Source organism: Pipistrellus hanaki, assembly GCF_964339955.1.
Source record: "Pipistrellus hanaki genome assembly, chromosome: 1".
In the NCBI taxonomy this organism is placed as follows: Eukaryota; Metazoa; Chordata; class Mammalia; order Chiroptera; family Vespertilionidae; genus Pipistrellus; species Pipistrellus hanaki.
In genome coordinates, this window is record NC_140503.1 from 60,772,845 (window position 1) to 60,799,758 (window position 26,914).

General features: G+C 52.7%; 1 protein-coding gene across 2 annotated transcripts in view; it reads right to left on the minus strand.

Annotated features, from left to right (window-relative positions):
- Nucleotides 1-26,914, minus strand: part of STARD9 (StAR related lipid transfer domain containing 9) — an 89,773-nt gene that overhangs the window by 4,100 nt on the left and 58,759 nt on the right. Inside the window, exons 21-31 of one of the 2 annotated variants that reach the window (XM_084904199.1) lie at nt 24,452-24,624; nt 23,537-24,002; nt 11,403-21,443; nt 11,020-11,217; nt 9,034-9,217; nt 8,538-8,675; nt 1,143-1,260; nt 902-1,023; nt 667-731; nt 340-542; nt 74-153 (exon numbers count right to left, since the gene is read on the minus strand). In XM_084904199.1, the coding sequence (XP_084760325.1) occupies nt 74-153; nt 340-542; nt 667-731; nt 902-1,023; nt 1,143-1,260; nt 8,538-8,675; nt 9,034-9,217; nt 11,020-11,217; nt 11,403-21,443; nt 23,537-24,002; nt 24,452-24,624 (11,788 nt within the window). Of the gene's footprint in view, nt 1-55; nt 154-339; nt 543-666; nt 732-901; nt 1,024-1,142; nt 1,261-8,537; nt 8,676-9,033; nt 9,218-11,019; nt 11,218-11,402; nt 21,444-23,536; nt 24,003-24,451; nt 24,625-26,914 lie in introns of both variants that reach the window. The other variant, XM_084904198.1, reaches the window with a different exon arrangement.

Below are 26,914 nucleotides of genomic sequence, written 5' to 3' on the forward strand. Positions count from 1 at the left end.
CACAGGATTGCCTCTCACAACACTCCAGCCCTCGTTCTCCCCCCAATATCTTTACCGCCAGCAAGGCAGGCACCTCTTTGGCTTCCACGCAGACACAACAGAAGTCCCGCGGCTGTTTCAGTGCACACAGGGCCGGGTCGCACACCACGTACACTGGCAGGTCGGGGATGGGAAGAGTCAGCAGGTGCAGGTGCACAGACAGACCTAGTCCTAAATCCTCCCCAGGGCAGGGCCCCCCAAGACCCCCATCATCACACAACCCGACACCCAGCTGGAGGCGGTCTGAACTCCCGGACCCAGGGGCCACCGGCCTGCTACCTGTCCCCGGGCAGAGCTTACCGAGGTGGATGTTTTTGGTCACTCGCTGATGCAGCCTCGCTGTCTGGATGGGCTTGTGGTACAGGGGCCACAGGGTGGGGTCACTCACCGCTGCCCACACGTGGGACAGCGGCTGGGGCACCACCCCGGCCCCCAGGAAGCCGTGCCGGGTAGAGGTGAACACCTTGTTGTAGAGCTGCACCTGCTGCTCCTCACCCTGGGAGCTGGGGCACGAGGGCAGGGGGGAGAGTGAAACGGGTGCCAGGGTCACAGGGCAGCTCAGGGTGGAGAAGGGGAAGGAGGGAGGCGAGCAGCACAGCGGGATGAGGACAAGACAAAGGAACTCACGTCCAGCCGGCTGCTACCTGGCCATTGAAGAGATTGTGCAGATCAGCTGAGCAAGCAGCCATCACCTAGGGACGCAGTGACCACACCCAATTAGTGGGGTTGGTATACACCAGACCCTGGGGTTGGTCGCCGGTCCCCTTTGTCACGGTGGAGAGCCACCGGAAAAGCCACATCAGCCCTGCTCGCTCCCTCCCTGCTCTTCCCCAGCCATGCTGTCCAAGGAGCAGTTCCTCACGTCCGCCAGACAGATGTCCACAATGTGCTTGGCCAAGTCCTGGTAGGAGGAGGAGAAGCCGCTCCCCAGGCTGGACACACTGGACGAGGAGCAGCAGCAGCTGCCCAGGGAGGCTCTGCGGCCTGCAGGGAGGAGGGGAGGCTCTGACGTCAGCAGCTTCCGAGGGGCAGGCGCTCCCTGGATTCGGCAACCGCAGCCCCCAAAGTGCCCAAACCAGGCAGGTGACTGCCCCACCACTCACTGTGGACCCAGTTCTTCCAGGCAGATCCGGCCAGATTCAGGTGACTGTTCCTCCCTGCAGAATGGCCCTGCACGTCCCCAATCCAGGAGTCTCCAGAATCAGGCAAGTTGGAATCCCCCTGCAGAAGAGAAGCTGCTCAAGACCAGAACAGAGGAAGCGAGAAAGCAGACGCCAAAAAGCCACTGCCTCTGAAACACACCAACACTTCCAACATAAAGGCTGGTTTGGCTCAGTGGATAGAGCATCGGCCTGCAAACTGAAAGGTCCCAGGTTCGATTCCAGTCAAGGGCACATGCCTGGGTTGTGGGCTCGATCCCCAGTAGGGGACTTGCAGGAGGCAGCTGATTCATGATTCTCTCTTATCATGGATATTTCTATTTCTTTCTCTTCCTTCCTCTCTGAAATATATTTTTAAAATAAATAATAAATACTTGGTGTTTATTAAAAAAAAAAAAAACTGAGGGAAAAGATCTTCCCCTATGGAGAGTACAGGAGGCCAGATGACCCAAGAGGTTAACAGCAACAGAAACCAGTCCCTCGCTCTTCAAGCCACAGGCTCAAATTGGAAGAGAAGTTCCACAGGGATCGCCAGGACCGGGGCCTGAGGGCAGGTGCCAGCGCGTCGGGGCCCCTCTGCACCCTGTGCAACAGGAGCGAGGCCATGGCTGGAGCCGGCTTAGTGTGGGCAGCAAACAAAACCCGAGAGGGAGGTGGGATGGGGAGGAGAGTCAACAGGCTGAGAGAAGCTTGATGTTGGCCCCAGACCCAGGAACAGCAATTAAGCCACAGAAAGATCCTACTTTGGAGCCAGAAAGGGATACTCCTCTGGGTTTGTGATACAGTCACCTCACCTTTAACCTCAGCCATTCCCCGATGACATGACCCTTGACCTCTGCTGGGCCTACCGTGCCCCTGTCATCAGTTTCTAACGGAGCGCCACTTTCCAGACAGGACGAGGTGAAGGAAGACAGTCATCTCCTCACCTCCTTTCCTTCTCCTGCAAATACAGTGGCCTCTCCGACTTCAGGCAGACTGAGGTCCTGGTCCGCTCCGAGGAGCCTTTCACTGCTGACACCTTTCTTCACGCCCTGCCTCCACCTCCCTCTTTGCCGTTAGCATTTAAGCCTGCAAATAGTCTCCCACCTTTAAAACCTTTCTCTGCAGGCCTCTCTGCTCTCTTGCCCTTCAGAGATAACACTTCTTGAAAGGATTGGCATCTTTTGCCATCTCCCACCTCCCACTCCCTTCTGAACCCACTTGAATCTAGTCTTTGCCTCACTGTCCCCCCAAACAGCCGGGCCGAGGTCCCCACGAGGTCCGTGTGGCTGGATCGGTGAACAACTCTGTCCTCAACTCACCCCGCTCAGCCACTCCCACTCACTCAGCCAGCTGCTCCCTTCACGGGAGAAACTCTTCTCCAGTCCCCACGCTCTGGCTTCCAGTCTCCTGGTGCTTCTTCCTCCCAGTTTCCCTGTTGGCTCTTCCCTCTCAAACAAAAGTGCTTATTTGGGGATTTTTTCAAGATTCAAGCCCAGGCCTTCTTCCTCACTCTATCATATACTCCAAGGTGATTGATCCTACCTGTTCCCAGTGCTACATTAATGACTTCCAAAAATATATTTATGTAAATTAATAAATATTGCTGAAAAAAAAGTTTGCATCAGAGACCCATCTCACACATCCTACCTAATAAAAGAGTAATATGCAAATTAATCATCACTCCACTCAAGCCACACCCACCAGCCAATTGGAGTGATTATGCAAATTAACCCAACCAAGATGGCTGCAGCCACAGAGAGCAGTTGAGAGGCTTGGGTTTCCCCGGCAATAGAGGAAGCCAAGCTTTCCACACACCCTGGCCGGCCTAGGCCTCCACTCAAGGATACAAAGTTTCAATTATAGAAGATACATGAACCCCAGCAGAAATGGCTGCTGGCCACGGAGTGAGCAGGGGGCTTGGCTCCACTCTAGGCTACAAAGTTTCAATTGTAGAAAGTAAATATATCCCAGATTCCAGGGCCTCTGCTTGGGTTGCCAGGGGGCGTGGCCAGCCTGCAAACCACCGTAGGCCCCTCACCCAGGCCACCCCACACTCCAAGGGAACCCCACCCTGATCCAGGACACCCTTCAGGGCAAACCAGCTGGCCCCACCTGTGCACCAGGCCTCTATCCTATCTAATAAAAGAGTAATATGCAGATTGACCATCACTGCAACACACAAGATGGCTGCCCCATATGGTCAAAGATCCTGCCCCCATGTGGACACAAGATGGCCAGCAGGGGAGGGCAGTTGGGAGGCACCAGGCCTGCAAGGGAGGGCAGTTGAGAGTGACCGGCCTGCAAGGGGAGGGCAGTTAGGGGTGACCAGGCCGGCAGCGGAGGGAAGTTGGGGCGACTGGGCCTGTTTCTTTCTCTCTCCCTTCCTCTCTGAAATCAAGAAAATATATTTTTGAAAGATAAAACAAGAATAAATCTGGCCAAAACCAGTTTGGCTCAGTGGATAGAGCATCAGCCTGCCGGACTGAAAGGTCTCAGGTTCAATTCCAGTCAAGGGCATGTACCTTGATTGATGGCACATCCTCAGTAAGGGGTGTGCAAGAGGCAGCTTGTCGATGTTTCTCTCTCATCGATGTTTCTAACTCTCTATCCCTCTCCCTTCCTCTCTGTAAAAAAAAAATCAATAAAATATATATTTTTTAAAAGAATAAATCTGACAAGAAATTTGAGAGACATGAAGGAAACATATCAGTAAACATAAAAAATAAAAAATAAATAAATAAATGGCTGAACCTACTTAATGTTCTTGGTTAGAAGATTACCCAATATAAAATGTGATTTCTCCCTCGGTTGATTCATAAATTGAACATGATCTCATTAAAAATAACAAGTTTTTATCATTGCACTAGACAAGCTGACCCTAAATTTCATTAAAATAAATAAACACAAAAGAATACTCTGTAAAATTTCAAAAAAGAAAGGCAATGGGGAGTAGAATACATTATAAGCCTTAGAACAAGAAAAGTTGACATCTTAATCTGGTGAGGCTAAGATGAGCTGTCTAACAAGCACAGGCCAAATGAATAGCCATCTGAAAAGAACAAAGTTGGATCCACATCTCATACTATAGGGTGTGTCCCCCAAAATGCATACACACTAGGCTTTTTATTTTATTTTATAGGATACATAAAAGATACAAGTTTACAGTACAAAATCAGAAATAGTCAACTAATTGAGGGCACACAAATACCAAATGAAATGATTTTTGATGGTTGGGATTATATTGCTTTGCACATTATCAGCATTGCCTGGACCAGAATGGCCATCAGTTTGAAACAGGCATTGAGCTCTAGCTTGTTTGGCTCAGTGGATAGAGTGTCAGCCTGCAAACTGAAAGGTCCCAGGTTCGATTCCAGTCAAGGGCACATGCCATGGTTGTAGACTCCATCCCCAGTAGGGGGCATGCAGGAGGCAGAAGATCAATAAGTCTCTCTCATCATTGATGTTTTTCTCTCCCTCTCCCTTCCTCTCTGAAATCAATAAAAAATATCTATACTAATAAAAGGGTAATATGCTAATTAGACCAGGAGACCTTCCGATGTCCTTCCGGACAAAGCCATGGTAGCGGGGCTGAGGCAGAGGTGGGTAGGGGCAATCAGGCCGGCAGAGATGGGGGTGGAGGGAGTGAAGTTGGGGGTGAGCAGGCTGGCAGGGGGCGGCAGTTGGGGACAATCATGCTGGAAGGGAGGACAGTTTGGGGCAAGCAGGTCAGCGGGGGAGGGGGCAGTTGAGGGCCAACAGGCCAGCAGGCAGGTGAGTGGTTAGGAGCCAACAGTCCCAGATTGTGAGAGGGATGTCCAACATCCCCCAAGGGGTCCCAGATTGGAGAGGGTGCAGGCTGGGCTGAGGGACATCCTCTCCTCCCCCCCCCCCCCCCATGCACAAATTTCACGCACTGGGCCTCTCGTGTATATATATAAAAGAAAACAGGCACTGGCAAAAAATATTCATTTTTGTAGATGCTTTTAAATTTAGAAAATGAATTGTATGTTAATAAACACTTTACAGTCATTCAAAGTGTATACACATTTTTGGGGTACCCTGTATATATACTTTCCAAATGAATCAATTACTTAAATATGAAAAATAAAACCATATAACTTCTAAAGGAACCACAGGAGAAATTCTTTATAACTTTGGAATGGAGATTGTGATATTTTATTTATTTTTATTTATTTATTGATTGATTGATTATGGTATCACATAATTATCCTCATCCCCCCATTCCCATCCCAACCCCTCCCTTTTTTTATTAATCCTCACCCAAGGATATTTTTCCATTGGTTTTTTTAAAAATATATTTTTTTTTTACTGATTTCAGAGAGGTAGGGCGAGGGGGAGAGAGCGAAAGATAGAAACATCAATGAGATAATCATTGATTGGCTGCCTCCTGCATGCCCATCACCAGGGATCGAGCCTGAAACCCGGGCATATAACCTTGACCAGAATTGAACCTGGGGCCTTTCAGTCCGCAGGCCGATGCTCTACCACTGAGCCAAACTATCTAGGGCTTTCCATTGATTTTTAGAAAGAGTGGCAGGAATGGGGAGAAACAGAGAGAGGAAAACATCTATGTGAGAGAGACATATCCATTGGTTATCTCCCGCGCACACGCACACACACACACACACACACACACACACACACACACACACCCGGGGGCTGGGGATCCGCCCTGCAGCAGAGGTCTGTGCCCTTGACTGGAATCATGGGCCAAAGCTCTATCCCCTGAGCCAAACCAGCTAAGGTGAGAATGTGTTTCTAATTATGATTTAGAACACAGACACTATAAAAGGAAAAGTGATAAATGCAACTTCCTGAATGGCTCCAAACACAGTAAGTAAAGTCAAGAGATAACGCAGAACTGGAAAAAAAAAATTTGCAATTCACATCAGGCAAAGGGCTATCTTGTCACTATATAAAGAACTCCTAGTGACTAGTAAGAAAGAAGGAAAAAATGAGCAAAGGGTATGAACAGATGGCTCACCAGTCCAAACATTTAATAACATGTTAGCAAGAGAATGGGGAGAAGGTGGACTCTCGCTGTTGCTGGTGGGAGTAAAATCAGTATATTTATGAGGGAAAATCTGTCACTATCATCAAATCTTCAAATGCATATACTTGTAGAACAAGTCCACATTTATCCTGCAGATATATTTACACAGGTAAGAAAGCTATACATGCACAAAGCTATTCACTGCAGCCCTGTTTACAACAGTAAAAAAATTAAAAACAATCCAAGGTGGAGGATTAGTTAAATAAATTACAATGCATCTCTACAATGGAATGCTATGCAGTAATCACACACACACACAAAAAAAAAAAAAAAAAAAAAAAAAAAGAGAAAGTTCTCTACACTGTCCTGTGATATACTGACTGGAAAAAATATATGAAGTAAAGGATAGTGGCATAATATGCTTATTTTATATGCAAAAGACACTCTATCTAGGAAAATATCCCCCCCAAAAAACACACACACCACTGTTTTCTTGGGTGGGATGAGGAACATGGACTAGGCAGACAGGGAAAGGGATGGTATTTCCCTATAGATTTTTAATGATGTATATATTTTTTGCCTTTTCAACTCATATTATCTATATAAAACACCACATTTAATAACATACAATTAAAGAGAAAAGAGAAACACTATTCAACTATTAAAAAGAATGAGTCAGCACTAGATTTACTGATAGTCAAGATCCAACCAATATTTTTAAAGGGAAAAAAACAAAGGGACAAAGTGAGTACCGTATGCTTCCACTCACAAAAAGATATATTCTTATAGACACACAGGCTATCTCTGGAAATATACACCAAACGGGACAAATGACTGCTTCTGGGGAGGGCAAATAGGAGACTGAAATATGCACTACACACTGTGTCCTTGGCTACTGTTTGAAAACCATGTATTTATTTATTTATTTATTTATTTATTTATTTATTTATTTATTTATTTTACTATGTGGAGTTTTTCTTTATAAAATTAATTCAAATTTTCTATCTCCAGCCAGGTCTCATCTCTGGGCCCCAGATCAGTATTCCAACAAACCCCTGAATTTCTCAGAGGTGCTTCAACCCAGTAATTACAAAACTAGATTCATGATCTTCCCACAAAAGCTGTCAGCCTCCAGGGCTTCCTGTCACTGTCCTCAAACCCAAAGCATGCATGTTTCTCAACCCTCCCTCTCCCTTCCTCCACATCCAGTTTGAACCCACACCGTTCCCCTTCACCAGGAGCGCCCCAAGCCAAGCAATCAGGAAGCTTTGCCGTGGTCACTAATGGGTCTACAGAGCTGCTCTTACCCCTTCTCACAATCTCATCCTTCTCTCCCTCCTGAAAGGCTTTCCAGCAGCTTTGGGGAACTAGAAAGGCCCAGAATTCTCTATTTAGTCCATCCGATCTTGCATTTTCTGGTCCTTTTTTTCATGTAATTCTTCCTCTTTATATTCCAACCAAACAAGTGTCTTAGCTCCTCAAACTCCTCCTCCCTCCGAGCCTCCCTGTGGGCCTCTGGACACCCCCAGCACGGGGCTCTCACTGTCAGAGCATCTTCACTGAGCATCCAGACTGGGTCAGGCCCCACCTTTCACATTGGCTTAGCATCCCTCCCTCTGTGCCTGTGGTCGGCAAGCTACGGCTCATGAGCCACATGCGGCTCTTTGGCCCCTTGAGTGTGGTTCTTTCACAAAATACCAAGGCCTGGGCGAGTCTATTTTGAAGAAGTGGTGTTAGAAGAAGTGTAAGTTTAAAAAATTTGGCTCTCAAAAGAAATTTCAATTGTCATACTGTTGATATCTAGAACCAAATATCATTGGTTCTAGAACCAAATAGCATTCCATTGACTAATGAGTTTGCTGACCACTGATCTATGCCTGGGCAACCAGCCGGCAGCTATAATGCACACTGACCACCAGGGGGCAGACGCTCAATGCAGGAGCTGCCAAGCCACAGCAACTTTTCAGAGTGCCCTCTTGCACTCCAGGACCCCTGGGGGGTGTTGGACTGCTGGTTTCAGCCTTATCTCCACAGGCCAGACCGAGGGACCCCACTGGTGCATGAATCTGTGCACTGGGCCTCTAGTTATAAAATAAGCTCTTTAATATTTATCCTTTTGATAATCTAAGGACAAGAATAGTTTTGCTCACTGCTGCACCCTCAATGCTTAAAACATCTACAAAACAAGCAGCTGTCAAATGAACAGAGAGAAAGACAGAACTAGAGGAAAGGCCAAAGCCACCGTCCACCCAGTGTCAGCAGTGACCAGAGGCAGAACTTCCTGCCCAAAGGCGAGCATTAGCGGCCGGTCCCGAGCTTACACCCAGCACCTGCCCACTCACCACACTGCCTGGGGACGGGAGCTGGCCTGCCAAGGCCGGGCTGCTGTTGTAGCCAGAGGTGACCCCAGAGGACAGGCTTCCACTGGAGCTGGTGCACAGGGAGCTGGAGGCGGCCAGGGTGCGTAGTTTTTCCTCTTCCTGGGAAGGACAGATCACTGTCAACCAGTTTCTGGTGCACCCTCACTACCCAGGCCCCATAGCCCCAAATCCACCTCTCACCGCCCAGTCCCATCACCCAGTGCCTCCCACCTCAGCCTCACACTCTCACCCTCCCCAGCCCCCACCCCAACCCGATACCAAGGCAGCCTCCTCCCAGACTCTGGCCCAGCGCCAGGAGCTGGTCTGATGAGAACGGCACGTAAAGACAGTGAACTCAGCTTTGGACCTGGCACCAGGGGTCAGATGTTACATCCCCTGCCCGAGGCAGCCCAGTGAGGACCGAGCAGTCTGAGGTCTGCCTCCAGGCTCCAGGCCTGCCCTGAAACCCGTTTCCCACCCTCAGCAGCTGGGAGATGATCTGCTGGCGGATTCTCAGCTTCTCCTGTTCAGCCTGCTCCCGCAGCCGGTCCCGGGCCCGGGCGATCTCCATCTTGGCCTCCTCACGAGCCCGCTGGTATTCTCTGAGCATCAGCTCAATGTCAGAGGGTGGCTGAGCAGACCTGGGCGCTGACCCCGGGTTCCTGGGAAGGACCAGACGGGCAGAGAGGTGCCTTCTAACACAGTGGGTGGGCGATGGCCATGGCCTGCTCACCCCAGGCCTCTTCAGCACCTTTTTTTAAACTTTAAATAATTTTTCAGTTATACTTGACATACGTACTAGTTTCAGGTATACAACCTAGCGATAAGACATTTATATACCTTACAAAGTGGTTCCCCTCTAAGTCTAGTACCCATCTGACACCATACATAGTTATTACAATATTATTGACTATATTCTCTTTGCTGTACTTTACATCCCATGACTATTTTGTACTTTTTAAAAAAATATATGTTTTTATTTATTTCAGAGAGGAAGGGAGAGAGCGATAGAAACATCAATGATGAGAAAAAATCATCAATGAGTTGCCTCCTTCACACCCCCTCCTAGGGATTGAACCCACAACCCAGGTGTGTGCCCTGACTGGTAATCAACTGTGACTCCCTGGTTCAGGGATCAATGCTCAATCACTGAGCCACACTGGCCAGGCTATTTTATACTTCTTTTTTTTTTTTTTTTAAATATATTTTTATTGCCAAAAGCGGTTTGGCTCAGTGGATAGAGCATTGGCCTGCGGACTGAAAGGTCCCGGGTTCGATTCCGGTCAAAGGCATGTACCTTGGTTGCGGGCATATCCCCAGTAGGGGGTGTGCAAGAGGCAGCTGATCGATGTCTCTCTCTCATCGATGTTTCTAACTCTCTATCCCTCTCTCTTCCTCTCTGTAAAAAATCAATAAAATATATTTTTTATTATAGTTTCAGAGAAGGGAGAGAAAGAGAAACATTGATAATGAGAGAGAACCATTGATCAGCTGCCTCCTGCATGCCCCACAGGGAATCAAGCACACAACCTGGGCATGTGCCCTTGAATAGAATCAAATCCAGGACCCCCTAGTCCACAGGCCGATGCCCTATCAGCTGAGCCATACAAGCTAACGGCTTTTTTGTACTTCTTAATCCCATTACCTTTTTCACTCATTTCCCAATCCCCTTCTCCTTTGGAAACTGTTAAAATGTTCTCTGTATCTATGAGTTTGTTTCTATTCTGTTTGTTCATTTGTTTCTTAGATTCCACATATAAAGGAAATCATATGGCATTTGTCTGACTTGTTTCACTCAGCACAGTACTCTCTGGGACCATCCATGTTGTTGCAGATGGCAAGCTTTCGTCCTTGTTTACGGCTAAGTCATAGTCTATTGCATGTATGCACCATTTTTCTTTATCCATTTATCTACTGATGGACACTTTAGTTATTGTAGATAATGCTACAAATGAACAGAGGGTACATTTTGTTTTTTTGATTTAGTGTTTTGAGTTTATTCTAATAAATGCCCAGTAGAACAGCTGGGTCCCTCTTTGACTTTTGTTACAGCCTTTGTTTTAAAGTCTATTTTGTTGGTATAAGTGTTGCTACTTATTTCATTAAATACCTTTCCCATCCCTTTACTTTCTGTGCAACCCCACTCTGGAGTGACCCAGCCTCTCTTTGCCCACAGGGTCTTCAGTTTGATTTTGTATCTTATTCGGAGGCTCAGACCTGCAGTCTCCTTCTGCCACAGCTACTCTGTTCATCTTCTCCCAGGACTTCCCTTTGCCCACCCCTCCTCCGCCCCTTTGTTCCCTTTGTCCCTGCTCCCGCAGCCACCTCCGCATGCCACAGGTTCAGCAGACCCACTGCTGGAATTGCTGCTGTGAGAGGAAGCTGCAGCCTCCAGCCTCCAGGACTCTAAGACTCACACCCCACACAGAACCCACTCCCTGCAGGGTTCTGGGTCCGCCTGTACCTGGTTGTCTCCACAACATCCTTCCGCAGCTGCTGCAGGTATTCTCGGCGCCTGCTGGGTAAGTCAAGGTCACGGGTGGAGAGGTCCCCGTTAGGCAGGGAGCTCAGCTGTTTCTGGGGGCTGAGGCTCCGTGTCCGGCGGAAGCTCTGAAGTCGCTCAGCCCGCTGTCTCCGGAGGGACTCGATGGTTTGTTTTTGCCTGAGATAAAACATGATTGATTCACTGAAACTGGCCATGAATGCCCTTCTCCGTTTTATAATCTCTCTGGCCCCTGGAAGAGCCCAGAACTGAGCACGAGGAGAGAGAACAGGCGGCTCGGACGGAGCCTTTGGTTCTTTCCCCTCAGGCCCTCTCCGCCCTCCCCTCGAGGCCGGGACCCTTACCGGGCATGCAGCTCCTCCCAGGTGGACAGCTCCGGCTCCCGGCTGAGCGCCTCCCCCGTCCCGCTCTGCAGCACCTCGAGCAGGGCATCCGACTTCCCGAAGCCGTGGAGCAGTTTTGCTTCTGTGAGCTCCGTGCTGAGTGTGGGGTTCTGGGCCCCGAACAGGGGGATCTGCTCCTTCTGGGACCACGCAGGGTCCCGGCTCTGGGCGCCCAGAGGCTGGGAGGGAGGCTGTCCCTGCTCTCCAGCGCTGCCACCATGTCTGGGTCCCAGCAACCCGGTCACTCCCAGCTCCCCACGAGAGCCATCCTGAACCCCACACCAATGACGGAATTTGTTATGCACTGGGAGGTCCCTGAGACTGTGATGCTGGGGCTCAGGAGTTGTGCACGTCTGCGAACTGGGGCGCAGCAGCCCCTGAGGTTGGCAGGCCTCAGCTGGGCCAGAGGGAGAGCCCTGGAGCCTCGTCTCGTCAGTCGTCTCAGACACAGGGCAGGGGCCGAGGGGCTGCACGCCTGCCTCCGAAGAGGGATCGCTGACAGCGGGCGGTGGCTCCCCTGCAGAGGCTGCGCTCTCACCCCCATTTTCGGTCCCGCTCCGCCATGTATTTGGCCCTCTGCTGCAGAGGGGGCCACACTCCAGGGGAGCCGCGTCCTCGGGGACAACGCCCTCGGCCGGCCTCGGGCTCCTGGTCCGCAGCAGCAGGGGCGGCAGTCTGCTCTGGACCCAGGCGGGGGCCTGGAGCTGCGGCTGCTGCGGGGGCTGCTCCAGGAAATGAACGTGGGGCTTTGAGCTGTGCGGCGGGCTAACGGGGGAGCTCCCCTCGAGCATGGGCCTGCCCTCGATCCTCTCTGAGGAGCCTCTGCCTTCACACAGGCCCCGTCCTCTCGGGGAGCTGCCTGCCTCGTCAATGGCTGGAGAATAACTGTCCATTGGAGGTTGGGGGGAGTCGAGGGGAAGGTCTGGACTGGAGACAAGCTCCTGGTGGCCTTCAAGAGGGAGAGCTAAGTGGGTGGAGAGAGACAGGGAGCCTAAGGGGGGCTCTGACCCTGGAGTGCTGGCACTGAGGGCGAGGATCGGGGAAGAGGCCCTGTCCACCAACCAGGCACTTGTGGGGCACAGCTCCTTCGGGACCCTAGGCTCCCCGGCAAACTCCGCAGCACTGGGGCAGGGTCCTGGGGAACGGGGGAGGCTGAGACCGGGGCTGCTGACAGCCAGGCGGGAGGGCTCACTGGGCTGGGCGCCGGGCGGCAGGGCGGCATCGGGAGAAGCCCGGGGGCTCCCAGAGGGGAGGCTCTGCCCAAGCGGGGCCTCCTGAAACCTCGGGTGGGAGGAGGGTGCTGCAGGGCTCGGGGGCCTGCAATAGGTGCCTTCTTCCCGAAGGCCCGGGGGCCGTGCTGGGTTCCATGCTGGTCCCTCCGCCTCTCTCTCCTGAACTGTCCCTGGGCCGTGTCCCTTTTCCTGAGACGTGGTGGAGACATCCGAGCCCAGCGCTTCAAGGGCCACGCTGACCTCCTGAGGGCTGGCCTCTGGGGCCTGGAGGTGCAGAGGCGGGGAGGCCAGCTCAGTCTGGATGCTCTTGTTCTCGGTGGTCTGAGTACAGCCGTCCATCGTGAGGGTCTGGGGTGCCTCATCTGGGGTCTCCCTCTTGGAGTTTTGCTGCTTTTCAGCAACACCTGGCTGCGAGAGGCTCCCCAGCAGCTCTGAGGTGCTGTGTAGGAGCTGCGAGAGGTGGAGAGACAGGTTGTGCATGCTGGCCCAGGAGGCCAGATCAGAGACCGGCGCTGCGCTGGCTTCCAAATGGGCAGAGGAGATGTCCGTATGGCTCCAGTAGAGCCTGCGGCCCAAGGTCTGTGTGCCCTGCTCCAAGGTGCTCATCCTGGACTGTCCCCCAGGGCCGCCCGCCTCTGATGGACACAGCAGCGTAATCTCATTCACTGGGCCTTCAGTCCAGGGGGACGCACTCCTCAGAGGGCCTGCTTCACCAGGGGGGGCCTGGAACTGGGCTCTCTCACCGGGACGCTGAGCGGGCGCTGCTCCTCCAGGGCCCGTCAGGATGTGGTGGCTCCCCAAGGCAAGTGAGCAGTCCCACACCTCCCAGGCCTCACGCGAACCTCGGGGATTGGCACAGGTGCCGAGATGGGAGTGGAATGGGGCGTTCTGGGCCTCTGGGCCGCGGTCCACCCCGGAGCTCCGGGCCGTTTTTGATGGTCCCAGGCCCTGGGGTGAGTGGCCAAAGGAGACATCGGCCGTATTGCCCAACACATCCTGCTTCCAGCCAATGGGTGCAGGACTCGCTGGCGGGCCAGGCAGAACGCGGGGATCCGTGTCACTGGAGCCAAAGCACAACGCTCCTCTGTCTGCCTCAGAAAGCCTCCCTGGCCTGGCCCGGCCACCCAGGCTCTGTGGCCTTCCCTGCCGGGCCGGTTCCACTGTACCGGGCACCCAGCAGGCCGTTAAACTAGGGGTCGGCATGCACAAGGCGGCTGAGGGCGTTGGGTAAGGAGGGCTGGCAGGCTGAAGGGGCCTGTGAGCAGCAGAGCTACTGTTCCAGTCCGATGAGGCTTCCTGATCGCAGCTCGCAGCTTCCAGAGATGTTCCCACTGCTGACTTTTCAAAGGAGCGGCCCCAAGGATGGGGGTTCCACAATTTGTCAGGCCCCTGTGTCTCTTCATCTGTGGGGGAAGGAGGTTCCACACTCAAATTCAGCTCCTGAAGAGACCGGGTAGAGCTGATCACGGAGAACTGCGGCCTGGGGGGGGACCTGGAGTCTCTGGGGCCAGAGAACACGGCAATGACAGGGAGTGCGCGCCTGTGGGGGGGAGCCGGCTGCTGCCTTCCAGAAGAGGGCGGGCCAGGGCCCTGGGCCACAGGCCCCACGGGGTCACCGGCTGAGTCTGTAAAGCCCGGTGAGCGCGCCTTGGGCCCAGAGGCCTGGGCTGCAGTGCCCTCCTCTCCGCCTGCAGCGCTCACCTGGAAGCCATCGAAGTCCCCGTCCTGGGCCTGTGGGGGGTGCCTGCGCCGGGCAGGGGCTTTGCCGCCACCCGAAGCCCGCTCTCTCTGCTGCTTGTCCTCCTCCCAGAGACCGCCAGCCTGGGCACCGGGGAGGTGCTTTAACTTGGCTACAAATTTGGCTTGGGGATCCAAGCTCCTGTGATCCCTGGACTCGGTGGGAAATTGTGGCCTTTCTGGAAGGCATCTGACAGCATTTTCTGAACACCCGTGCTGTGGATCCACCAGCAGCTCACTCTCAACAGACCCTTCGCTTGAATTCAGGGCATGTTGTCTCCTGGTTGGTGCAGGTGGCTCTGGCTCGGTATGAGACTCCTGTGCGTTCTGGCCACCTACTGAGCTGTCCCGAAGCTTCGTCAGTGGCTCGGAGCACACGCCTTTAGGAAAAGGGGCAGCCTCAAGCTCTGCACAGGCTGTCTTAGCAACCTTTTCCTCGGGGTCCCCTGCAGCAACTGAGGGGCCGAGGGAACCCGCCTGCATGTCAGGGGCAGAAGGGGAGCTGCAGACTTGACCCCGGGAGAAGGCAGAAATGGCGGCAGGGGGCTCCGGAGTGCTGCTGCCTGGTGGCCCGAATTTCACACCGAGGCCTTTGGGCTCCGGGCCTGGTGTCAGGAACACCTCGGGCTCACGGGAATAGCTCTCTCCTCTCTCATCCATTCCGTGGGCCCTGCAACACACTTTGCAGGTTGGGTGGAGAGTTTGTGGGGCAGCCTTCCCCCGGTCACCATCTCTGTGTAGCAGTGAAGTGGAGAAAGGGGAGGAGCAGGCATAAGCAGCAGTGGCTTGAGGGCTGCATGGTTGTTGACAAGTAAGAGTTCTGCTGCCTTCCTGCCCGCCAGAGGGGCTGAGAGGCTCTCTGCCTGCAGTGCCCCCTGCTGAGAGGACAGCACAGTCTGGAGTTTCCTGGTGACAGCTGCGCGGGGCCTCCTCTCTCACTCCGCAGGGGTCTGGGCTAGGTCTTCGATCCGGCAGTGGGGCCGGCTCACGGTGTTTGCTGCCAGCCCTGCGGGCTTCTGCCAGCCCAGAGCCAACACCCCCCGTCTTCACACTCTGCTGCGAGGGCACTTCCGGCTCAGCTCTTCGCGGGGCTCCAAGCAGGACGCTGCTCCGTCTGGGCCGCGCCCTCCCTTCTTCTGAGCCCCTGGGAGCCTCGGGGTCTTGGGCATGGTCGTGGGGAGGCCCTGAGAGACTGGCAGAGTCCTGGACGTTACGGATCGCAAGGTGACTTTCAAAACAGGCAGTTTTTTCTCCCTGTGCAGCCACGGTGAAGTTAGCTGGCTCGCCCCCACAGGTGGTGGGTAGAGTTCTGGGTTCTGGGCGGGCCTGGCTGCTCTCCTGACTGCCAGGGGGCATGCCCTCCGCCATCTCCCAGGGAACGGCCTGGCTCTGCCCATGCTCACTCACTCCAGGATTGCCGGAAGGCTCCTGAGAAGATAAGGCAGCGTCTACTTTCCCTGCCGTTACCCTCCTGGCTTCTTCTAGAGCTGAAGAAGGAAGACTGCCCGGGCCTACCGGACCAGCAGAAATCCTAACTGCTTCTTGCTTTTCCTCCATGATTTCAAATGGGCCCGAATAACATATAAACTGCTCATCCGCTCTCAGGAAAAGTCTCAGTTTTCCAGAATAATGGCTTTTGCCTAGAGCAGGGTCAGCAGGGGAGAAAACCTGTGAGGACTGGCATGGCCCTTTAACGTCAATGTTGGGCAGAGGCTGAAAGCTGTCTGCAGAGAGGGGTGTGGTCTTAAGCGCGTTCCTCTTATCAGGCCGCAGATGTCCTGGTCCAGCAGAGCGAGACGCCACACGAAACCCCTGTGCTCCACCCTCATTCCCGGTCCTGTCTGACACTGGCTGGCCCGTGTGCTGACACCGAGGCCTGTCAGGGGCCCTTGAAGAACATTCAGGCTCTAACACAGTCTCATAGTAAGGAAGGACTGTGCCCTCAGTCACCAAGTCATGAAACTGTTCCCCGTGGGCCCTTGTCTCTCTGATCTCCTCCAGCACGGCGAAGCCCGTGGACGAGTGTGCAGGGGGCTCAGGGTGTGGCTCCAGGGACACAGTTGCTGAGAAAGTAGCGCCGGTAGGACCAAGGTCCTCGGCCTCCTTCTCTGCCTTCTGCCTCACCTCCCTGCCCTGGTTGTTACTCTCTGCTAAGGGACAGTTGGCCCTCTTTTTAAGCGTGCTGGCTCTTTCTGCTTTCTGTACAGCCACCTTGGCTTCAGAAGGAGAACCCACCCTGGTATTCAAGCCCACCGAGGTGGTTCCGGGGTCCCCTCCCAGGGCTTGGGGGCTGGTGCTGGCTGATCTCCTGCTCCCAGCCCCCGGGGGAATGGCCTCTGGTGCACCAGACTGACCCCAAGATCCTAAGGCCATGAAGACTGCAGACCCACAGCAAGCAGCGTGTGTCCTGGAGGACGCCTCTCGCACATCTCCCTGAGGGCTGTGGCTTCTGGGCTCTCCACTCTGGCCCTGACACCCTGCTTCAGTTACCCAGAGACTGGTAGGCATTTTCAGCACTGTAGGATCCAGCACATAGTCAACTGAAGAGAGGCCTATGGCATCAGGCGCATGAAGATGGCTTCTCGGCAGTCTTGGGGAACTCGAGGGCAAGCTGTTACTCAGGCCTCGATGGGGAGCCTGAGAGGAGTCTGGCTGACTCGGCGAGGGGCCTGTCTCCTGGCTGAAAAACATACAACGTTGGCTTGGACTAAGAAGCTTCCGAGTCGATGGGACCATTCTGTATTGCTCGTGTAGGCTCTCTCCTCTTTGCATAGTCATTTCCTTAACTCTGCCTTGGATTTTTGGCTCCTCTGGGTAAAAACTACTTATGTGTTTGGGTACGTGGCCTTCCTGAAAATCTTCCATAGTCTCTGATTCCTCAAGACTTTCCAAGCCACGGGGCTGCCTTCTGGGGCTTGCTGATGCATCCGCCACCTCACTTTCCTCCTCGGAGGGCCACTCGGGCCTGGGCCGGAATGGCACAGCTCTGGCCAAAGCTTTCCTTCTCCTTGGAGTAACAAAAGTGCGGGCGCACTCACTGTGAGTTATACATACCCCTAAATAGTCACAGGTGTCCCTGGCAGGTCTGTCTAGTACAGCTGTGGGATTGTGCTCTCTCACAAATTTAATATCTTGTACCCAGTCTCTTGACTTAAAGGAACTTGGGATGACTTTCTGATCTCGGGGATCTTCCCCAGTGGTACTGCTAGTCTCCATTTCTCCAGCGTCACCATCCCTAAAATCAGTATCATCTGTGTATTCTGGAGAAGACAGCTGGTCCCTGAAGGACAAGTGGTGTCTAGAGCTGCCTGGCTTCAGGATACGGTCAGCCATCTCCTTGTCCTGGAACACAAACTCATGACTGACGCCCACTGTATGGGGAGCATAGAGCTGCTTATTCTGCTTGGATTCGATTTCCAAGATGCCATCTTCTAGCTGCATGACACTCTTAATCAGCCTCGCCATTTCGTCAGCATTATTAAGTCTTTTACTCGGTTTCTTTCCCGAAGGTGTTTCTTTGTGATTTAACACTTCTTGCAACTTTCCAGGGCCCTTGCATTCAGTGAGGTTTCTTTCCTGAGAGTATGTAACTGACTGGAACCTTTCTTGTGTAGACTCTGTCCATGGCCGCTTAGACTCTTCTGAGCGGTCTCTGGGATGGAGAGACTTTCCAGGAAGCCCAGATTCATCCTTCCATTCCGCCCTGTGGGCTGGACTCCCATCCTGGGCTATCACCTCTGGGCTCCTTACTCTGAGATATGCTGATCTAGACTTGTCCTTGTCAAAACCTAAACTGATGGTTTTATAGGTGAAATCAGACCTGGCCACCAAAGGGGACTGTCTACAGATATCAGAGGCCCGGCTCTGTCTTAGGACTGCGTTCTGCTCCTGCCCTTCTTCCCCACTTGCCTGAGACTCACAAACAGAAAGGGGCTTCCCAAACCCAGAGCTGCCTGAGGACACGGTGCAACTGGACTGTATCGTGGTCTTTTCTCCCTCGAGTGCTGGAAGACTGTGTTTATTTAAACTTCCAAATTGATTTTCATACTCACATTCTTTTGTGCTGGCAGACGGAAGAAAATGTCTGTTCTGAGCAACAAAAACATATACTGAGTTATGGCTTCCAGTGTGTTTCCCTATTTCTCCACTAACCTCCGTGGTGTTCAGAGCAACTGGCCTCTCGGCTGTGACCTGCTGAAAGGCGGCCATCTTGGAATCCTGTTTGTGTAAGAGCGCGGGAGAATTACTCTTTAAATAAGCATCCTGGAGGACCTGGTAGTCCTGGCCGAAGCCCCAGGCCTCCCTGGGCGGTGGGGAGGGCTCTCTGGCTCCTCTGCAGGCCGGGATCTCCAGGGCCGTTTCCGTCAGGGCGTCCCGGCTTTTGGTCACGTAGAATGTTTCTAAGGGAGGTGGCTGCAGGGCAGATGGGCATGAATTCCAAGGGGCAGAGTGCAGGAACAGCTCCGGACCTGACGGAAAGGCAGAGGAGAGACTGGCGTGTCTTCCAACCACTTCCGTGGCGCTCTCCTGGCAGTCTGCCTCCTCTTCCTGCCGGGGGAGGTGGCTGTGGTGAATTAATTGCCCTGCCAGGCCTACCCTGTCCTTCCTGAGAGGAGCACAGCTTTGGGGCTGAGGATCTTCTCTGGTGGCTCCAGTGACGTTGCTGTGACAAGGGTTCTTCAGGAAGAGACATTCTTCAGAGGAAGTCATCGATCCCGGCTTCCCCCCGCTGCCCCGAGAGGACTCGTCCAAGTTGCTCTGTTTGATGCCACATGCTCCTGTCATGGGATTTGCCACCTTGTTCTCTGCTGCAAAGACCTGTGCGTTTGTAGCTCCAGAGGTCAAGGATTCTATGTCCGCTGAATAATTTCCACTGTAACTCACCGCTTTCTCACTGGTTGTAAAGAAATCTGAAGTGCCTTCGAACTCGACACTCAAACTGTCCTGTTCTTTCTCTGCCCTCAGATGCCTAATTTTGGATATATGGATAGGAAAGCTGTTGAACTTCAAACTGCTAGATAGCCCAGAACCAACTACCAACACAGTACCTCCTCCTCTGCTAGAAGCTTGGGTCAGGGAACCAGAGTCTTCCCCGAGAGAGGTGAAAGCTGGCCCGGGCTCTCCGATGGCCTCCAACACAGGATGAGAGAGTTCAAGGAGGTACTTTTGCTGAAGGGCCGCCCAGTCCCTCTCACAGGCGCTGCCTACGTAAGTAAATGAGGTGGCAGAGGCAGGCAGCACGCTTGGGACACTCGAGTTGTTGGGTGTTTCAGCGTTGCCCTGCTGGGCTGGGTCAGAGCCACCTCTGGCCTGAAAGGTGCCATCCACTCCGGACGGAAAAAGCCTGTATGACCCCCAGAGGGACAGCCTGGATGTATCAGAAGCAGGAATGGTGTACACGGCTCGGACACTGCAGGGCAGCTCTGCACCGCCTGCGGGCAGCTTGGGAGTGTAGGGCAGGACTGCCTCTCTCCCCGATGCCTTTAGTTCTTCCATCTTTGGCCGGAGTCCAGGCCTCTCCCGACCACTGGGCTGAAATTCCTGGACATCAGGACTTGGACATAAAGAATCCCCTATTCCCAGGGGGCTGTTGGGATTGATCTTGGAGTCACAGGAAAACCAGGAATCCATGGACAACAGAGGGCTCCCTCTTGAAAGCGGCATGCTTTGCAGAGTGGTGGCTTGCTCAGAGGTGCTTGCCCCCACCTCCGACTCAGGCTGTGCACAGCGGGGCAGGGGCTGGGAATCAAGGTAAAATGAACTGCTCATTGGCAGGAGGGCATCCAGCCTGGCTCCTGTCCTTTGGGTGGCAGGACCAAGCCTGCACACTGCCTCCTGGCTCACAACGGGCAGACTGGAGGTCTGCAGGCGCCAAAACGTCTCTGTTGGCATCTCATCGGCTGAGCTGAAGAAAGGCTCTTCTTGCTGATCTTCCCCAAGTTCTTCCTCGGCGTCAATCAGGCTATCCAGCGACAAGCTCCTGAGAGCCTGGGCGAACAGGCCCCTGTCTGAGCACGTGGGGAAGCTCCTCACAGACGCTCCGGCGCTGGCCCTGGGGTCGCTAAGATAACTGTCCCCCGGGCTGTCCTGAGGGCTTTGGTTCCTCTTCTCGGTCAGCGAGTCCTCGGATATTTGGCTGCTGTCGCTCTCCGTGTTCTCTGACTCTGGGGGGTGCCATTCCCTCCCCGGGAGGTTCCCTGGCTCCACTGGCTCCGTTGGGGCTTTGGCACAGACACGGGAGAGAGAATCCACCGAGTAACTGCTGTCTGCGTCCGATAAATCGCCTTCATCTTCTCTCGTGGGGTCCTCCCCTGGGCCGGCATCTGTGAGTGAGGCCATGGTGTCTGTGCTCCCTGCACTGTGCTGCCTCTTCGAAGGGCTGCCATGAAGCAGAGAGGACTTCTTGGTAATGCCTCTGACCCTAGTTGCCGGCACCCTCTGCTGCCTTTTTGATACCCGGTTTGGAGAAGGTGGTTGGGATTCTGTCCAAAAAGTTTCAGCTGCCTTTCCATGCCCAGCTGCCTGTTTGGGTCCATGGGGATGTGAGCAACTACAACTGGCTCCGTTAGCAGCCTGGTGGGCCTCCAGGTCCCCTTCTTTTTGCCACCCTGCTGGTCCGGGGCCTGAGTCCGACAGTCTCTTAGCCCTCCTGGCCTGGGTGGAAGGCGTGAGGGCCTCTGGCTCATCCCTTGGCTCCAGCATGTTGGCTGGTTGTCTCTGAGAGGCTAAGCTCTGGGACACCACCCAGTGGGGCTGCGGACGCCCTCTCTCCCTCTCCTGGGTGCTGGAAGATGTAGAGCTCACGCTGAAGCAGGTGCCTGGGGCCCAGCCTCCCCTCCTGGCCAAGGCCGCCCTGGCTGTGCAGAGCTGCCCCTCCCCCAAGGAGCGGAGGACATTGTCGCTGGAACGCCCTGTCCTTGGAGGATACGCAGCCTGGGACAAAGACTCTTCTGACCGAGTGTTCTCTGAGGTCTGATCAGTGGAGTCGGGTATAGGAGGTAATGTGCTAGAGGGATCCCGATTCAGGAAAACACTGTGGAGACAAGGAAAGCCGCCTCAGAAAAGCAAGCAGTCCCTACTTCCTGCTGGCAGAGGGACTGCAAAGTCCCACTTGCTGTACCACAAGAGGTTAGAGACTAGGCCAAGGTCATGTCCTTTGATGTCAGAGGAAAGCTTTGTAGGAACAAAAGGAAACTGTGGACTATAGTCCTGGCTCTCAAAGTGGCCTCAGGTGTACTCTGTTCCTCAATATTTTATCTCATAGAAAGGTTGAAGTGAGTCAAATCATGCCTTTAAAGAAAACTTCTAATTAGTTGGCAATAGGAGGAACAGAAGAACAATTTAAATAACACTACAAAAAATCAAACGGACAAATCTGCAACATAACACATTCTAAAGAACTGGCCCACTCTCTTTAACAAATCAATTATATAAAGAAATAAAACAAAAAATTGATTAAAAGACATAACCACATGCAGTGTGTAAAACCTATTTAGATCTTAATTTGAACAACTATAAAAAGATATTTTTAGGCAATTAGAGAAATTTGAATATGCCCTAGGTGTAGAGCACACCTAATAGTTCATCTTAATTTTGTTAGGTGTGATACTGACAATGCGGGTATAAGAAAAGTCCTTAGGTTTTAGAAGTGTATACCTTACATAGGACTGAAATGACATGATGTCTAGGAGTTGATTTAAAATACTTCACCAGAGTTGCGGGCACATCCCCAGTAGGGGGTGTGCAAGAGGCAGCTGATTAATGATTCTCTCTCATCGATGTTTCTAACTCTCTGTCCCTCTCTCTTCCCTCTGTGAAAAATCAATAAAATATATTTTAAATAAATAAATAAATAAATAAATAAATAAAAATAAAGTACTTCACCAGAAAAAGGAAGGAGGGAGATAAAGCAAGCTTGGTAAATCTTGATAACTGCCGAATGTGTTAGGTATTATTCGCCCAAATTTGTGTATGTTTAAAATTTTTCATAATAAGTTGGTGTTGTTGTTTTTAAAGCCTGCCTACTACTCTGAAGACCAGAGAGGTAAGCAAATATACCACCACCACAGACATTGTGTACCTACTATGGGCAAGGATAGTGCTGGGCCCAGAGGATATGAAGGGGTAGACACAGTTCCCTGTTCCAAGCATTCTTGGGAGATAACATATCCTTACCTTGACTGAATGTAAGGAGTGAAGGAGGAAAGAAACAAGAGGATCCCAAAGTGAACCTGGAGTCACTCACCAGTTGGCAGATGGGGTCGGGAAGCTCACTTGAGGTGGCAGGTCAGGTGGGGAGGGAGGAGGAGGAAATGTAGGGACAGAGTCTGGTTTGAGGCAAGATGAGATGGAAGTGGGGCAGGAATACACAGGAGATGTAAGTGGATAGTGAGAGTCTTTAGATAAAAAATAAGGTTCATGCCGAAACCAGTTTGGCTCAATGGATAGAGCGTCGGCTTGGGGACTGAAAGGTCCTGGGTTCGATTCCGGTCAAGGGCATGTACCTTGGTTGCGGGTATATCCCCAGTAAGGGGTGTGCAAGAGGCAGCTGATCGATGACTCTCTCATCAATGTTTCTAACTCTCTATCTCTCTCCCTTCCTCTCTGTACAAAATCAATAAAATATATTTAAAAAAATAAAAATTAAAAAAAAATAAGGTTCATGCCGAAACCGGTTTGGCTCAGTGGATAGAGAGTCGGCCTGCGGACTGAAGGGTCCGGGGTTCGATTCCGGTCAAGGGCACGTACATTGGTTGTGGGCACATCCCCAGTGGGGGGTGTGCAGGAGGCAGCTGGTCAATGTTTCTCTCTCATCCATATTTCTAACTCTCTATCTCTCTCCCTTCCTTTCTGTGAAAAATCAATAAAACATATTAAAGAAAAAAATAAGGTTCATATAGATTGCACCAAAGAAGCAAGAGCTGCCTCTCAGAGTGGAGAAGGGAAAAGCCTCAGACTTAGCGGATATCAACTACAGAGAAAGAAGAGGAAGAGCAGAAGAGGAAAAGGGTGATGAGGAAGAGATGAGCAAACACTTCTTTCTATTCTACAGACTGAAGAAGCTGAGGCCTGGCAACGAGGCTGTAACCTCAGCCAGAGCGTCCAGGGGACAGCTGCTGCCCATACCTGCGTAGCTGGGGCAAGCACCGGAGGCAGAGCTCCCGTAGGCTCAAAAAGCTGCCATTTGTCGACTCGCTTCGACATTGACGTCCTTGGAAGGCATCAGGGCTGGGGACCTGGTGTGGGGGCCCCGGGGAACCATCATCCTGGAGCCAGTACAATGCCTTGAGCTGCTCCAGTCTCTTCTGGGCCTCCAGCAGCCTCCGCTTCTTGATGCTTCTCTCTAGCTGGAATGAGGCCTTTTTTCGCCTTACGTTCCTGTCTGCCACCCGAGGAGTTCGTCTCTGCAGGAGCTGGAGTGGTACCGCCCGCTTCTGGCTTCTGACCAGTGGGGGCAGTTGAGGCTCAGGATATGTCTGAAGCCAAGAATCAGTGGGCACAGAGGCCTCAAGTTCTCTCTCTGCTGTACGGTCTTGCTGTTGCTGCTGCAAGCTGGCCAGCCAGGTATCTTCTCTGAGCAGCCACTGCTGGTCTGGAAACCAAAAACATCCTGAGAGAAGGTTGGCACCCCCCTCCCTGCCAGTGGCTGCCTGGGCTCAGACACCCCTGGCCACAGATGGACCTGTACAGAGTGAAAGAGCTGGCCAGGGTGGCATCCCCTTACCACCGGGCAAGAGAATGAAGCCCCAGGCCTCGGCACAGCGGGGGCATGTGGCAGGGTAGGCAGCGAAGCAGGGACAAATGTGCGCATGAGAAAGCGTGAGCAGAGGCTCATTACTCAGGGGCAATAGGAAGCTGCTTCCTGATTCTTGCTTGTGGCCCCTGGTCAGAGCCTCTGGCCTCTAAAACAGAGGAGAGAATACCTAATACCAAAGATTCCATCGTCTCACAAAGAAAACACAGAGAATACAGAAGGCTGGGGAAGCGTGAAAGTGAAGAGGTTGGAAGATGAAGCAGACACTGTGAGCAGCGGGCACCTACCTTCTTTAATCTGCCAGCTGACAGGTGCCTGCTCCAATTCCAGGTCCTGGTTGGCTCTAATCTGTCGCGCTAGGATTCGCTGCCTCAGGTCCTGCTGCTGAATATCGGCCCTTTGAGGTGTGTCTCCAGCCCCAGGTAGCTGTTCCTCGTCACTCTGCTCCCCCAGCACCTTCCTGTGACAGAGGGGCCGGGTTACCCAGGGAAATGCACACCCAGTTCAGTGCAAGCCAGCGGCCATGAAGCCTCTCTGAGCCCCTGGATTCAGCGGGGCAAAGAGGCTTTGGACTCTGGCAACGTGGGTCTCCCAGGCGTGTGTCACAGGCAGCTCGTGATGTCACAGTGCAGGATGGAGCACGGTCCTCAGACTAGTATATTCTTAGATTGTGGGTTTAGCAGAAACACAATATATTTTGGTTAAGAAAATAACCAGGAACATAAAGCAGCTTTCAGACAAACAAACAAAATCCTGTAACATTTTAGCTAAACTGTCTGGGATTTGTTTGGATCCAGTGGGGAGGAGTAGGGGAAGGTGCGTGGGTATGTAAATGAAATAAGATTGGCTATGAGTTGATATTTGTAGTGTGTTTTGGATTTTCCAGAATACAAAGTTTAAAAAGAATTCTAGATTACAGTCATACTTCATTTTGCCACCAGGTTCCTGTGTGAACATGGACGAGTGAGAGCCTTCCCCTGAAGACGGACAGCTTCGGCCCGCATGCTAACTTTGCCCGGGTTACACACTGCCTTCTGGAGGGGACCTCATGTGCTGTTTCTGCAGGGTCGCCCCATCCCCGTCATTCGGGTTAACTGTGTGGGCGCTCCAGGGTGGCAGTGGGAAGGGTCAGCATCCAGCAGAGGCTCACAAAAGCGCCTGAATCCAGCCTCCCGCAGCCCTTGTTCCAGCCCCAGGGTGCCAGGACCTGGCACTGGAACCAGCTCTCAGTCCGAGCGGTGTGCTCTAAAGGACCACTCTGCTCAAGAGATTCACATTTCGTAGACCATAATGAAACCATGGAGGCTTTCGAAGCAGAGGTCTTCAGCCTGTGAGGCAGGCTGGGTTTTTGTGAGGGAAGCATCCCAGGAGCACGGCCGCACCACTCGTTATGTGTGGTCCAGGCTGCTGCCGCGCAACCCTGGCTGAGCTGTCACTGCAGCAGAGACTGTGAGTCCTGCAGAGCCTGAGATACTGCCTGGCCCTTAACAGACCGTTTGCTGCCTCTCACTTAGAGGAACTCATCTCTCTTAATACAGGCCTAGGAGGACAGTGAAGGATGGATGGGAGGGAGAATGCCTGGGCGGATACGTGCACAGAAGAAGCTGACACACCAGCAGTGTCTTCTCTGTGAAGGACTGGGGGAGGTCACTCGATGTACTGTAGGTCCGAGGACTAGGACAGGCCCTGATACCTGAGCAGGTGCACCATGGGGAAGACTGGCACTGCTGCTGTGGGCAAAAGGCCAAATCCACAAAGGGAGCGTATGTAAAAGAGCAAAGACGCTCTTTGATGCATGTGGCAAAAGGCTAGGGATAGTAATAGTAATTGGAATAAAAAAACAAAACAGTTAATGCCACATGAACAGAAAAAGCAGGGAAACATTTTATACACACGTGTGTCATGCCTGCACTACTGCTCCAAAATATGTCCGACCACAGAGCTGAATTCCAACATAAGCCCATCTGAGGGTCTCAGACAAACTCAGCTAAGATCTACGGGGCAGGAAGGGGATCTATATTCTGAATTCCCTGATGGCATTAAGATTCCTTCTCTGCCATCTCAAACCCTGATTGCAATTTCCTTCTCCCTAGAGGTGAGCTCCCTCGAGCCCTCCTCCTGGAAAGTGGCAGCTGCTAATAACCCAGTAGTTTCCTTCACGGCAGCATCAGGCCTAAGAGGAGGGGCGGTCTAGGAGGATCACTGCAGACAATGCATATTCACCCCAAGATGCCAGCTGCCATCAGGCTGCAAACGGCTCCCCTGCTAAGTACATCAGCCAAAAAGCAAGTGAAAAAGAAAATACCAACCTTATGCTACATATCTGGGTAGATTACCAAGAGCAAGCTTCCAGTTACCTGCCAGCCAAGGACCTCTGTCTCTCTCAGATGACTGCCCTTCATCTCGGGTGCCTCCTGCCTCCCCCAGCTGCTGCCCGGTCCCCTCATTGCCAGCACTCCGTGGTGCCCTCCTGGCCATCTTGAGTCTTACAGCTTCTGCAGCAGAATGCAGCAGCATCTGCTCACTGATACAGCAGCAGCGGTAGCAGCAATGACAGTGTCTCCCAGGCCCTGGGCACTTAAGGTTAAGCCCCCAAAATTCCAAATGGGAAACTGCAAAGAACAGTTTCAAAGTCCAGATCACTGCTGCAAGAGGAAAGGAGGCAAACTGGCAATTTCCCCTGGAGGCAGAGGCTTACAGAGAATGGCTCTGCAGCTCTCTGGAGTCAGCTCCGGCTGTGCAGGCTCCCA